At 39.3% G+C, this 14,461-nt stretch overlaps 3 protein-coding genes across 10 annotated transcripts in view; 1 reads left to right on the top strand and 2 right to left on the bottom strand.

Annotated features, from left to right (window-relative positions):
• Nucleotides 1-192: 192 nt before the first annotated feature.
• On the bottom strand, nucleotides 193-2,029 carry ptp4a1 (protein tyrosine phosphatase 4A1). Its single transcript, XM_067388394.1, has 5 exons — nucleotides 1,891-2,029; nucleotides 1,649-1,741; nucleotides 1,428-1,558; nucleotides 1,244-1,318; nucleotides 193-1,145 (listed from the first exon to the last, which is right to left on the bottom strand). Exons 1-5 carry the CDS (start codon nucleotides 1,993-1,995, stop codon nucleotides 1,028-1,030), a joined length of 522 nt encoding a protein of 173 aa, XP_067244495.1. The 5' UTR covers nucleotides 1,996-2,029; the 3' UTR covers nucleotides 193-1,027.
• A 4,464-nt stretch (nucleotides 2,030-6,493) lies between these two features.
• lgsn (lengsin, lens protein with glutamine synthetase domain) lies at nucleotides 6,494-11,163 on the top strand. Its single transcript, XM_067387370.1, has 5 exons — nucleotides 6,494-6,607; nucleotides 7,879-8,074; nucleotides 8,247-8,877; nucleotides 8,995-9,161; nucleotides 9,854-11,163. The coding sequence occupies exons 2-5, from the start codon at nucleotides 8,045-8,047 to the stop codon at nucleotides 11,039-11,041; spliced, it is 2,016 nt and encodes a 671-aa protein (XP_067243471.1). The 5' UTR covers nucleotides 6,494-6,607; nucleotides 7,879-8,044; the 3' UTR covers nucleotides 11,042-11,163.
• A 1,790-nt stretch (nucleotides 11,164-12,953) lies between these two features.
• Nucleotides 12,954-14,461, bottom strand: part of myom2a (myomesin 2a) — a 29,800-nt gene continuing 28,292 nt past the window's right edge. For 7 of the 8 annotated variants that reach the window (XM_067388387.1, XM_067388390.1, XM_067388391.1 and 4 more), the window contains 3 exons: nucleotides 14,437-14,459; nucleotides 14,081-14,136; nucleotides 12,954-13,918 (listed from right to left, as the gene is read on the bottom strand). In XM_067388387.1, coding sequence (XP_067244488.1) covers nucleotides 13,391-13,918; nucleotides 14,081-14,136; nucleotides 14,437-14,459 — 607 coding nt within the window. In that variant the 3' untranslated portion in view covers nucleotides 12,954-13,390. The remainder of the gene's footprint in view (nucleotides 13,919-14,080; nucleotides 14,137-14,436; nucleotides 14,460-14,461) is intronic. The other variant, XM_067388392.1, reaches the window with a different exon arrangement.

Genomic DNA, 14,461 nt, shown 5'->3' with positions numbered 1-14,461 from the left:
GATTTTGTGAAAATGTTTGTGGTTCTTTGCAGTGGGGCTGTTTTAAAAAAAACATCTAGGAATTTTCTATATTCTTTATTTATTGCAGAAAGGATTGATGTGACTCCAGCAGTTGTGAAAATGGAGGAAAATAAAAGAATTTTGATAAAGTGCTGCATGTTATTAATTTAAAATCAGGCTCCAAAGAGACAATATTTCCTTCAGTGTATCTTTATTGTACTCTCAAATTGGCGAACTTGTAGCAACTTGTCTCTCGCTATAATAAAACACATCCACTGATATAAATAGGTGATTTAACAGTACACATATTCAAATACCATACATAAATCAATTATCGAAATATTAAGTTACGCACATCAAATAAAAAGGCATAAAAATACCGCAGACATTGAGGTCCAGTTTTAAGCCAAAACACAAACATCACACTATTGACATGGCAGTAAATAGGTAAACAAAGTTTGGATAAACAACAAAAACTAGTACCCCAACCTTCAGTATATTTATATAAAGAGTTTTTATTTTCCTCTATTTTTTTCTCTCTCTCTTCCTGATTTTTTTTTTTTTCTCCACCAAAAGACAATTGAGAAACCTCTCCAAATGCCACAGAGAACTGCTCCACCAGATGGCATCTTTCTGCTGTAATAAGGCATTTATTTTAGATCTTTTTGGAGGCAGGCATTTATTACAGAGAGACTAAAAATTATATCAATAATAAAATTAAAAAAAATATTAAACAATTAAGATTATAAAGCATACTATGTGTTTGGCAGAGGTGGGATTTGACCATGTTCACCAACCAATATAAACTCGCAAAACACTAAGCTCAAGTTCAAACAAGCACTTTACCTTGCTGACAGAGGTTCTCCACAGGAAATACATAAAATAAAGAGGGAGGGGGACACTTAATAATGAAATAAGCTTAATTTTTGTTACGGTATTTTCACAGTTACCAATTAAGAGAACAAACTACTTATGCTAGATACAAATTTCCATTACACATTTGAGAGAAAGGCTGATGCGCAAGCTTTTACTGAATGCAGCAGTTGGGGCGGTGGCCATTGGGGTCCTTGAATCGAAGACGCATTTTGGGATGATATTTTTCCAGATAGAAGAGCTGTTTGCTGTTAAATGCTCCACGGCGCTTTCTGAAATTAAAATAAACATTTATCTTAAAAGATCAAATCCTGACTATTATTATTATTATTATTATTATATTATTTTCAGAAGTATAACATTAACTCACTGTCGTATGAACTGAACAGCATCTTCGTATTTCATCCCACACTCAATCAGGGCCAAGGCAACCAGCACTGGGGCTCTATGGAAAAGGAAACATGCAGAGCTCAAAACATATTTTACCCCATGTTTACACCTACATTGGATACTTGCATTAATAAAATATCTTCTCTTGAATCCTATAAAATTACCTCCCAAGTCCTGCTACGCAATGTACGGCAATGCAGCAGCCTGGCTCCTCCCTAAACTTGAGCCGAAGAAGATTCAGCCAATCATCAACGATCTGGTTAGAGGGAGGCGCTCCGTCGTCAAAGGGCCAATCCTGCACAACAGCAAAAAGCAGTATTAAATCATGACCCAGGATAAGAATGGATTCATTTTCATTCAAGTGAATTGATTCACATGGACGTACCAGAACCTGAATCCCTTCTTTAACAACCAGGTTTGCATCATACGTAGCCTCACACACTCTAACAACTGTCGTCACCCCATATTTCTTCAGTTCCTAATGGATGGGAGCGATGTCATGTAAGTGATATTTTGCAGTTACTGTAATTATGAACAGTTGTCACAGACCCTCATTATGAGCTTTTTATAATTGTCTAACCAAAACATCACTTTTAGTGTGTTCAAGCCATTTAAACCAGCACTCACCTCGATGAACTTGTGAAGCGTGGCATTAGTAGGGTTGTGGGTAATGAGGAATCTCATGTTTTTGTAAGTGATCTCCACTGGGGCAGGTCTATTCATACGAGCCATTTTTGACTTTCAAAATAGCTTGAAAATCTCAAAGAAAAGTGGGAGAAACTCTCTCCAGTAACAAAAGAAAATCTTGCGGATACAATCAGGAGAAAAAAAGGGTGGGCGGGATTAAGAGAAAAAGCTGAGAACAAAAAAATAAAATAGGGAGAAAATCAAAAACAAAAGAAAACGAGGCTGGTCCTCTGGTGAGAGTGAAGGGCCAACGAGGGCAGTGCACTTCAGGAGACTTTTTTTACCCCATCCAGAACCGCCGACCGCTGTGGACGCCCGCTCTCCAAGCCCGATCCCGCCAACGTTAAAACTGTAACACAAGTCTCTCTTCTGATGAGGTAGCAAGGCTAGCCGTTCACTTCTCTGCATAAACGCCGTGCTGAGCCTGGCAGTAGTCCCCACTGCCCTTCAGAAACTCCATAAATGTGTGACCCAAAACACCACAGAACTGCTGCAAGAACACAAGAACAGAAACACAAGAGGTCAGGGCACAGGACTTCACTTAGCTTTTTCATTCCTGATTTAAAGCATCAACAGTAAGATGTTTTCCAGATTTCTGCCTGTCCAGTTGTGTGTGTGTGTGTGTGTGTATATTATATATATATATATATATATATATATATATGGGTCAATGACATGACGGGTCATTTTTTTGTCCAAAAGCCTTAATAATAATCCAAAGTATGTAAGTGTATGTAAGTCCAAATGATTTAATTATATTTTGCTACATATAAAATATATTTTAAAGATTTTAAAGTGTCAAAAGGTCATTCGGTTTAACCGTCCAAAGGCCAGTACAGCCATTTCATTTGTGATTAAAATATATATTTTTTTATTCTGGCATGATTTTATAACATCATATATCAACATAGTGCAAAATATAAAATGTAGTAGTCAAGCAGTCAATATCATGTGACAGGATGTGACATCATTCAGACACCTGCAAAGGACCACATGATCGTGATGCAAAGTAACTAACCCTGCGTTCCAATGTCCATACTATCCATCCTAAATATGTGAGATTAAAATAAGTGTGTGCCAAAGCATAGCATGTTGAAAAGAGTATGCCAAAAGTCCCCAGATGGACTACTATTTCTGGTAGATTTTCGAAGTGTGGATCCGTGCACACTATAGAGGCTAATATTGCCCACAACCCCTTGCGCATTGGACGAGGATTCAGTTCAGAACTACAAACATGGCGGATATATCGACGTTGAGAGATTTGAGTGACTAATAATCAGTTTAACCTGATAGAAAACATATATGTAATGTTACCCGTGTTATTTTTCATCTGCAAATACCAATGTGGACTTTTATAAAGATCCGAATGGCCATTAACTTTTAAATGCATCATTATGCATTAATATGAGGAGAGTTCTCCACATGAAAGACCCACGACTGCAGATCAACGTGCTGTATTTCTCTCCGATACGGTAGGAAATTAACTAAATGAAATGTGGAGGATGTAAGATGATTGACAGGCCAGTTTACGGTGACAGGATGCGACAGAGAAAAGACGCGATTGTATGACGTGTTAGTATGTCCCAAAGCTTGTCTACTCTTTTACTACACACTCAAAAGTAAGTACTTTTTGTTCACAGAAAGAGTACATACTTTTAGGGCATAGTATAAGTAGGTGAATTGGAACGCAGCATCAGTCTCTTGAAATCAGGTAATTTGGTACAACTGCTATAAAACATGGAAAATGTTGTAATATTTTAAAAACGTGTACTAAATATAAAATGTTTGATTGTCCTTTTGCTAGCTAGCTAGATATCAGCCTGTTAGCATTGTTTGAAAATATCATCATTCGGTACAACCAAAAGTGTCATTCGGTAAAACCGAAATTCTGATTAAACCTAATGACTTTTTGTGACAAATTTTGTCCATCTTGTAAAAAATGACAAAGGTGGTGTTAATTGATTATAAAAACCACAATCTCATTGTTAACACTTTAATTTTTTTATAAATCTTAATAAAAAAAAACACTATATCTCCATTGTGTTTTTTCTTTCTTTATATACATACATATACTCATATACACATATATATACATATATATATATATATATATTTCACATGACATTTTCTTTACACAGAAAAGCACCATAATTGCTGGAAATTATAAAGAAAACTACAAAAAAGTTAAACATGAAAAATTAAGTAATTCGTGGCAAAAATGTACAATCACATGCCACAGAAAACAAAATGTTTACATTTACAAGGTATCAAATTTATGTTCTGAATCATATCAGACAAGCTGATATGATTTTGGGTAAATGCTGACACTCTGTATTAACCAATTAGAAGCAAGTAACAGTTTTATAATCTTTGATACACTCATGAACAAAAAAATACTCACGCATCCCTACAGCCTAAAGAACTGAATCAGTGTCTTCGTATCAGCATGAAAATCAACCATATCCCTCTCCTCCCTATAAACACATGACTCAGAGGTGAGTCAACAAGCAGCATGTGGGTCATTGTTTCAGGGGGAAACACTTGAGCAGGCGTGTGACCGGTTGTCCTTTCTGGGAAATCTTCATGTCAGTCTCGTGAGGACACACACGTGTCACAGCAGCTCTATGGGATTACCAGATACTAAGCCTCTTTAGCAAACCACTTTAAAAAGACGCAACAAGCCTCATGTATTAGTAACCTAAATCTACATGTAATTCAAATGAAAGGCACAGATGTTTGGTTGGGTTATTTTTAAGTGCGACTTTATGGAAATCATGTGTAAAGGCCTCAAACGAGGCCATTAACATTACCAAATGCAGATTTTATATACGAAACAGGTCAGGATTTGAAATGCGGTGCAATATTTGAATCGTACAACTGATTAATTATCCAAAACATGCTAATTTATCGACACAAAGACTTCCGCTCGGCTAATATTAGCAATGGAGCATAAAGATCACTAATTACCTTAATTTTCGACAACTATACAACTCACACTCTATTTCTTTTATTTTCTTTACATAGTAAACGATTAACGATATATAAAAGTGCGAAATGTCGTGCTCAGTTCTCACTGATGTAACGTTAGCTATAAGGCTAACTGAAGCTAACATCGTCACCAAGCGATTATTTCAACGACACTAGCAGTAAAATCTAATAATTTACAATCATATACACAGCGTTTTAGATTTGTAGATAGTTACAACAAAATAAAACATCTATATATAAACTGTGGAAGACGACAAAACCGGTTTTGCTCTAATGACAATTAGCCCACAGTAGTGCGAGATTACGACATAATTTCTCAAAAATAAAGGGTGAATCTGCATCAAGACATAAATATATAAATGTTGAAAGGTTTCACTTACTGGAATATGCTTACTCATTGAAGATTGTAGCTTAATCATAAAGCCGCTCCGGAGAATAATTGTTGTGGTGTTTGACCATACAGCGCTGCCGTGTATGTGATGAGAGGCTCCGGTAACCGGTTACAGCTGGACTCAAGAAACCGCACCCTACTACACACTCTACACACACAGCCCAACTCACTGACCATCTACACACAGTTTACACATACACCATTTTATCATCATTCAGGTTGATTAAGACACTTTTTCCCAGTCATCTCAATTATATTCATACTTTAAACATATGCTACAATTTTAATACAATGATTAGGCTATTGTTATTAACAAATAAAAATAATTGTATAAAATATAACATTACAAAATAAAGTAAATTAAAATTCTAAACATATATTGGATATAAAATAATAACAATTATTCAATAATATTCAAGATGTTCTTAAATAAAATGTAAAAAAAAAAAAATAACGTTATTTAATTACATTCTTCATAATCTAAACTCATCCTGTAGGCTAATAATAATAATTCTGTCATGACAACTCTCTGAGTGTTTGGCATGGTAATGGCAATATGTTTGGTCTTGGCAGAATAGATCTGTTAAGGCCGGAACACACCAAGCCGACGCTGACGAATTAGTGGCGACGAAAGCAGACTGTGGGGTTGGCTCACGTTGGCAGCGTCTGTGTCCAAAGTTGGCCTGACACACCAAACCAACACTCAACAGCCGACGGCCAAGTAGCACGTCAGTTCTGCGCCTGCGTGAGATGAAATGCCTTTCCGAACCAGCAGGTGGCAGTATCTGAACAGCCAATCAGAATGATCAGATTGACCGACGAGCTCTGACGCAGATTCAACATTTCGAATTGGCCGAAAAAAAGCAGACGAGGACCAACTTCAGCCGACGGTGTGGAACACACTGAGAAAACTTAGTCGGCCAGCGAACAAAAACTGCCCGACAGCCGACCGTCGGCTTGGTGTGTTCCTGCCTTAACACAGCTGCTGCTGCTGAGCATGTATGGGAGGTGCTACTGCCAGTACATAGCCTACACAACATGCTGCTCTGAGCAAGTAAGACATGCTGCTGCTGTACAATATACATGAATTACCCGTAGTAGATCTATACAGGTGGAGCTGGGGAAGGTGGAGGGTTTCTGAAAGCACGCAGCAACTACAGCAAATGCTGATGCTGACCAAGTATTTGAAGGTTGAGTAGCATGCTCATTGGCTGCTGATACAGCAGGAACCAATCAGCTGCGCCCTATAGAGAATGATGTAAATGAAAGCATATTGATGTAAGGACCTATCAGCCTGAGCTATAGATTCATAACAGAACTTTATTAATAATAATAATAGTTAATTCTATTCATTTATTCATGTAACTGACACATTTATCCAAAGTCACTTACAATAAGGAAAAAGCACAGGCAATTAATCACAAAGGAGCTAACAATATTGTGCCTTAATGCCTAATTTTAAAGGGGTGGTATAATGCCAATTTTACAAGATGTGAAATAAGTCTCTGATGTCCCCAGAGTGTGTATGTGAAGATTTAGCTTAAATATTTAGCTTACAGATATTTTTTTATAGCATGTTAAAATTTGTCACTTTTTGAGAGTGAGCAAAAACGCTTTTTTTGTGTGTCCCTTTAAATGCAAATAAGCTGCTGCTCTCAAAAGGGGGCGGAGTTTCACGAGCTCCTGTTCGTACTTAGCAGAGCCTGGCATTACCTTGTGCAGACAAAAAAACCAAACAAACAAAAAACCTCATGCAGACTCACTGAAAATGTCAGAAACTGAAGATAGAACAGGCATAGTTTAGTTTAATTACGGTCATAACTCATTTTGGCCTCAACCCCTGTGTTGCATGTTCTTGGGGGTGGGGTTTAAGTAAATTTTAGGGTTAGTGATGTCACCAAAGAAGCTTGTTGTAGTCCCTACCAGCCGTTTGTTGAAGTCCGTAAACAGAGAATTCTTTAAAAGACAATATCTCCATTTGCATTGAACTTTCAGCGCTGTAACTTTGCAGATACTGCTTATGCTCAAGGAGAAACATTACACACTAACTAAAAAAAAAAAAAAAAAAAAAAGTGAAATTGCAATGAACCACCCCTTTAAGAGCAGTTCAAACTACACCTGATTTAACATAAACACAAAGATCCAGGTGCAATATATATATACTATAAAACTACAGCTAAGGTGCTCACTATAAAATACAGTATCTGGACCTAAACATTTCTGTTTTGAATTCATTCTGACAATAGGGTTATCTTCATTGTAATATAATAATCTACTTTTCTAATTTTTCATCTGACCTTTTCGAAGACTTTGTTTATTTATCAGTTAATCTAGAATAAAATACATCTTTATTTGTAGCCATTTTTGAAATATTTTCAAATGATTTATTTGTTTAAATTTGCTAGGCAACAACAGTGCTTATATAAAGGCTTGTGTTCATTTATGTTCACATTATAAATCAATGGCATTCTGTTAAATAACCTTTTAGTCAAACAATTGCATCTTTCTAGAGATTTGATGAATGATGTGTTGTGGACTGTTGAAAACAGCTGATGTGCAGAAGCTCACAATAGATGAGTGGGACTGAACAGACTGGACGGTTCAGGCATTTGGTTGGGGTGAAAGGGAGCAGATTGGGTTGTTTCAGTCTCTGTTAGTCAGTTGTGTGAGCCACTTCGATTGGGAGATGGTCATGACTTTCCAGACATTCACATAATGCAGGAATCAGAGGAATCCAAAGATATGGTAAAATCTTTGCACTTGTTTGTTATTTTTGCTTATATTTTTTTCTGTCAAATGCAGTGGCTTAAAAAAGCTTAAAGATGTATGTATATCATAATTTGGTAATTTGGTGCTCTATGATTGTGTTACTGTGAGTTATATTAAGTCTGAAAGCCATACATTTCATCTTCTTCAGGAGAACATCCCAGACCAAGTGGATGGAGGAAGTATGAGTGCAGAAAAGAAGGGTGCAGATCTAAGAGAGAAGCATCCATCCTCTTCTAACTGGGACAGAAAAGGGACTCCTGTACCCATAGTGCCATCAAACGTACCAATTCCAGGCCCCACAAATGACCCCATTCTTATTTCCATTGGCCCTCCACATCGTTGCCCCTCTGTTTCCAGTGAGTCCCAGTACCAGGGTCTCTCGAGAGAGGATGACTACGCCAACAGGCATGGATGGAGAAGGGAGAATGTGCAATATTACCCGCCAACTGGTGAGGGTGGTGTCTCCAAACAAACAATGGATGAACTGAAAAGCGTTTTGCGTGAGAGCTCACTACTGAGTGCAAAAGGACAAGATGAAGGAAGGAGCTACCCTCCTGGTCAAAGAGTGGACTGTAAGCCAGACCAAGTGCCTTCTAAGAGTTTCAGCACCTTCAAGCCAATTTCAGAAGCTAGGAGAGCATCCAGACTAAGGGAAGGAAGCTCTAGTTTGGATTCAGGCGGGCCCTCAAGGACAGATGGATCTCCACGCAGGTCCTCTAGTGTGAATTCACCCACTGTTGAGACATCCCACTGGGGTGAAGCTGGCTCATCAAATTCAGGTTAGTATGTGCCTTTGGGTCCTCTTCTTCTCTGAGAAGATTTATGGTTGTCTCAGTTTAAATCATTTGTTACTATTAACTTTCTCATCTTTTATCTCAATTTCATATTCCCAACAGACAAAGAGAGCTCACAGGCACACTCTTTTGCATCTCAAAACTTCATTTCTGACGTTGAGCACATAAAACAGCAAATTGCACGGGAAAGCATAAGCTTTGTTCGCTTTGAGGCCACTGATCTTCATGGCGTATCCCGATCCAAGACAGTTCCGGCTCGATTCTTTCAAGTAAATCTTTTTAAATGCCTCTTATTGATTCTGTACTGTAGTAAGTGTATTGGTACATGATGGTACAATCTTAAGCTGGTACAGTAGGACAATAAAGATAAGCAAATTTATACATTTTTCAGAAGCAACTCTGCATAAGGGATCAAGACTTTTCATACATTATATCTTGGACTGGCATATTTTTGTAGTTTTAGTCAACCTAATCTCATGACAAAATGTGTTTTACAGTGTCAATTTCGTATGAATTTGTACGTTGTGATTAATATGAAAAAGTATGATTTTTAGGTCCATCCTTAACCTCAGTTTTTACCTAACTGTCAGAACTTACATACAAATGAGATAATTTGACTTAGCCACCAATTCGACAAAATATAAAATACTTACGAATTGCCATGAGATTGTGTTGGCTTTAAATGATACTAAAACAAAAAAACCTGCCAGTGTCATCTATCATTTTGCAAATTTGGATTTACTGAGAATGTCTTTAGAGGGCAGGGTTTTGGAGAGAAGGGGTGTGGTGTGGTTGATGACATGGTTGAGGGTTAGCAAGATGGCTAACATTGTTTACAGCAGTATTAATGTTAGTAATAATTTTGACTGTTTAGTGTCACTTTGCAATAATTATAGTCGTTTTGAAAATAGTGGTAAAATGCTGAAAAAGTACTAAACATTAATCATTATTGACATCACAGGAAAAAGCTGTATATGGCATCCCAATGCCGAGAAGCTACCTGGAGTTAACCCTAAGTCCCAAAGTCAATGAAGTTGATCATCCAAGCGCAGCCAACTTCAGCAGTGATGTCCTCCTGGTCCCGGATCTCTCCACATTCCAAATCCTCCCCTGGGCGGACCAGACCGCTCGTCTTATCTGTGACCCCTGCACAATCACAGGTATACCACTGCGAACATCACCCCGCCTCATAGCCAAGCAGATGCTCGGCCAACTCCAGAGCATGGGATTCTCTCTCCACTCATCTTTCACGTATGAGTGCTGTATCTTCGGGGCCCCTGAACGAGTGGGACCCAAAGCCGTTTTCTTCCCTGCCACCACACTGTTGAGCAACTATGATCTACCGTTCCTGCAGCAGCTAGTCAGGGGGATGTACTACATGGGAGTTGATGTTGAGAGCTTCTCATCTGCTAATGGACCAGGACAGATGGAGATTTGCTTCAAACCCAGGTTTGGAATCGATGCCGCCGACGGCGCTTTCACCTTCCGCACAGGAATCAAAGAGATGGCCAGGAAGTTTGACTATATCGCCACCTTTTTCACAGATGACAACATCCACAATTCAGGATTACTCTCCCATAGCCTTTGGGATGCCAGTGGCAGAAGAAGCCTCTTCCACTCGGGCAATGGGGAAATTTCGGAGATCGGCAAGAAGTGGCTCTCAGGTCTTCTTCAGCACTCAGCTGCTCTGAGCTGCCTCTTGGCTCCAGGGATCGGCTGTCGAAACCAGCTTTCCAAAGGCAAGAAAGATTCCAAGAGCCATCTTTACGCCACATGTGGCTGCAACGACAACAGCTGTGCCTTCAACGTGAAGGTTCATGGTGGACGGGAGATGCACATCGATAACAAGCTGGGTTCAGCAATGGCCAACCCTTACATCGTGTTGGCGGCCACGATAGCGGCAGGACTGGATGGTATTAGGCGTAATCTCAATGCTGAACAGCTTCTAAGCAGAGCTCCAGTTCAGCAGAAACAGTTCCCCATCCCTATTAAACTGGACGATGCTTTAGAGGCTCTGTCCGAGGACAGTGTGATTTGTGGTGCACTGGGAGAGCCTTTCGTGCAGTATTTTATTGCCATGAAGCGTGTAGAGATTGAGACCCAAGAGCAGGATGCTGACAAGAACAAGGGACTTGAGTATTTTATTTAACATTTGAATTTGGTGAATGATTTTGTGTATTTGAAACAAACAAAATACATTTAATGACCATCTGATTTGGTATTGAAGACAAGTAATATCTCTCTTGCAAAAAATATTTAAAATAAATCATACAACTGACTGATATCTGCTGCACACTGTCTGACTGATTTCATTTACAGAGATAATGGGGCTGAATAGTCTCAACTTTAAAGTCAACTTAATTTGCAGATCATTTACATTCACAGTAAAGTGAAGTGTAGCCAAGTATGGTGTCCCATACTTGGAATTTGTGCTCTGCATTTTACCCATCCAAGTGCACACACACAGCAGTGAGTATTGAGCACACACACTCACACACTGTGAACACACACCCGGTGCAGAGGGCAGCCATTTTTTTGCTGTGGTGCAAGGGGAGTGATTGGGGGTAAGGTGCCTTGCTCAAAGACACCTCAGTTGTGGGTAATGAGAGTGTAAGAGAGTGCTGTTCATTTACTCCCCCACCATTTCCTTCTGGAACTGAGACTTGACCCCGTTGCCTTTGGGTTACAAGTCCAACTCTAACAATTAAGGCAGGAACACACCAAGCTGACTAAATTTTCTCTGTGTGTTCCGCACAGTCGACTGAAGTTGGTCCTAGTCTGTTTTTTCTGCCTATTCGACATGTTAAATTGGCGTCGGAGCTTGTCGGCCCATCTGATAATTCTGATTGGCTTTTCAGCTACTGCCATCTGCTGGTTCGGAAAGGCATTTCATCTTACGCAGGCGCAGAACAGAAGTGCTACTAGGCTGTCGAGCGTCGGTTTGGTGTGTCAGGGCAACTTTGGACCCAGACGCTGCTGACATGAGCCAACCCCTCAGTCTGCTTTCGTCGCCACTAGTTCGTCGGCGTCGGCTTGGTTTGTTCCTGCCTTGAAGGCCACAACTGCCCAAACTTCAGAAGTAATAGTAACTTGTTTTTAGGTGACCTACTTGAAGTTTAAACTTGCCAAATATGTTGAGCTGGGACCTAGAATAACAAGACAAGGCAACTGTTGACTTTGAAGTTGTTAACATAATGCTAGAAGTTCTCCAAGGAGAAATATTCATATCTGAATTATATGTTGTAATCAAGCACTTTCCTTTGAAATGATTTATGTGAATCTGACATTATATATCAGGGGTGTCCAATCCTGCTTTTAGAGCACATGTGTCAAACAGAGTGTATCTCCAACCAGCTCAAAAACACCTGCCTGGAAGTTATAGGCTGCATCTGAAAGATTAAAAATGCTGCCTTTGGAGGATGCGTTCCAAGAAAGGAAGGCATCAAGGCACATCCAAATCCAAGAGATACCTTCATGTGATCAATTTTTGAAGGCAGTATAATTGTATCCTTTGCTGCTTTGGATATCACACAATCCTGTGCGTTCTATTCCTGTGACAGTAAAGCTAAAAAATATAGATGGCATAAAAGTTCCGGTTGGTGGTCAGTTTGTATGTAAAATATATGTTTTTGACCAATGCTTTCTACTTCTGATTAAATTTCTAGTGAGAAATTACTATTTAATTGTAGTAATTAAATATTTGCTCAGTTATCATCAAAGCTCACTCTGTTTTGCTGTAGATCATTAAACCTTTATGCTGCCTAAGAAATCTGTCTGAAATCTGTTTTGTGACGTACCTTCATGTGCAAACGTTGCCTGCAAAGTCATTGCTTGATAGGACAGTGAGGCAACAAGTCAGCTGCTTAAGCTTTCGGATGCAGCCTTGGCCCTCCAGGAGCAGAATTGGACTCCCCCGGTCTAATGTGTCTAGTCTGTGAAGCTGAATTTTACCTTGATAGTAATCCTGAGGTTAACTAGTCAAACACTTATTCACAGATTGCCCATATTATATAAAAACTGAATCAAATTAATAATGTCCTTTTGGGAAATAAACAAAGAGACAAAATACAACTCAGACTACCGAAGATCCACTCCACAGAGGAGACGGCTGATTTTTATTGGCACCAAAAAGCATTTGGAGGGTACAGAATAAAGACAGATAAGACAGCGGTGGCCTTTGTGATGATTTTTGACTGGCCCAACAGCAAACTTCATTATCTTTTGGCTGCGAAAGCAACACATAAAACACAATCTTACTATTTTTTGTCTCCATTTCAGAGATGAACTGGTACTTTTGGAGTCTGAAGCTGATCTTAAAGGACTCTTCCCTCAGATTTTTTATTACAAATATCTTTAATCTCACAATTGTACCAGTGACAGATCCTGATTTGTAGACTACTGCAGCAAACTAAAACAGATAATCTTCAGCTGATTTGAATTGAAACACTATACATCAACTCTATCAATACTTCAGGTTCTATAAGCCATAGTTTGCTAGTTACTTCTTAGTAGGGGTGGGAGATCGCATGGATCTTGGAGGGGTAGGGGATCTCATGGATCTTGGTGGGGTGGGTGATTTAGGAGCTGGAGCTGGAGTAGGAGTGGGAGACTTCACAGAGGGAGGTGGAGTTGGAGTGGGAGACTTCACAGAGGGAGGTGGAGTAGGGGTGGCGGACTTCATGGAGGGCGAAGGAGTCGGGGTCTTCATTGCCTGTGGAGCGGGTGTAGCTGGCTTGGGGGTGGCGACTGGCCTGGACATCTGTCCCAGTTTGGGCTCAGGGATCTCTTCGCCTTGTTTGTAGACACTTACAGTGATCTCCACAAATTCACCTCCATACTTGTTCCGCACATTGATGCTGTACTTTCCAGAATCTTCCACATAAACACTCTTGATAGTGAGGCTGGAAAACTTGCCGCCCTCAAAGGTGATCTTGTAGCGGTCGTCAGACACAACTTCCTGCTCATTCTTAAACCAGGTGACCTCTGGGCTGGGGTCACCCCATACTGTGCAAGTTAGACTCAAGCTCTGTAGAGGTGAGAGGTCACAAATTATGTGCACAGGTACAGCAAATTAGTCCATAAAATATGAACACTTTATGACAACACAGTTCACTTAATAGAAATGTGTTAAAAAGAAATATCAAAACGTAAGTTCTAGTGAACATGGGAAAAGTAAAGGAAATGCTACCTTCTTTTCCATAATGGTGACAACATCTGGCAGGCCACCTACCACTCTACCACGGTCTACAGAGGGCAAATAGTTCATTTAACACATTTGGACACCATTTTAAACTTACATAAATAAAAAATTAATAGTTTTCAGTCAAATATAATATGAATTTAATAATAAATAGTTTACTTCTACTTGTATGGAAAAATGGGTCATAGTTCTGACATCTGAACACATACCTAAGCTGATTTAATGAGATTATTGTCATTGTACTGAGCTTTATGCTCCATTATACTGCCTGAGTTCAAGTATGCATGAATACCGGATTAGAACCTTATTAATGTGTCATTTGACTGGTTCTCAGTAATACTCACTCTTCTCAGCAAAAGCAGCAGCTCT

The sequence above is a fragment of the Chanodichthys erythropterus genome, chromosome 6 (genome assembly GCF_024489055.1).
Source record: "Chanodichthys erythropterus isolate Z2021 chromosome 6, ASM2448905v1, whole genome shotgun sequence".
NCBI classification, from domain to species: Eukaryota; Metazoa; Chordata; class Actinopteri; order Cypriniformes; family Xenocyprididae; genus Chanodichthys; species Chanodichthys erythropterus.
The sequence above is the reverse complement of the archived record's forward strand: the minus strand, read 5'-3'. Positions and strand labels throughout refer to the sequence as shown.

Excerpts from the sequence above, each read along its gene's own strand:
- lgsn (XM_067387370.1), top strand. The coding sequence starts at position 8,045 with ATGCAGGAATCAGAGGAATCCAAAGATATG. Across the intron at positions 8,075-8,246 it reads CAGAGGAATCCAAAGATATG|GAGAACATCCCAGACCAAGT; the intron begins GTAAAATCTTTG and ends CATCTTCTTCAG. Across the intron at positions 8,878-8,994 it reads AGCTGGCTCATCAAATTCAG|ACAAAGAGAGCTCACAGGCA; the intron begins GTTAGTATGTGC and ends TATTCCCAACAG.
- ptp4a1 (XM_067388394.1), bottom strand. The coding sequence starts at position 1,995 with ATGGCTCGTATGAATAGACCTGCCCCAGTGGAGATCACTTACAAAAAC. Across the intron at positions 1,319-1,427 it reads TGCGTAGCAGGACTTGGGAG|AGCCCCAGTGCTGGTTGCCT; the intron begins GTAATTTTATAG and ends CCTTTTCCATAG. Across the intron at positions 1,146-1,243 it reads GCTGTTCAGTTCATACGACA|AAAGCGCCGTGGAGCATTTA; the intron begins GTGAGTTAATGT and ends TTTTAATTTCAG.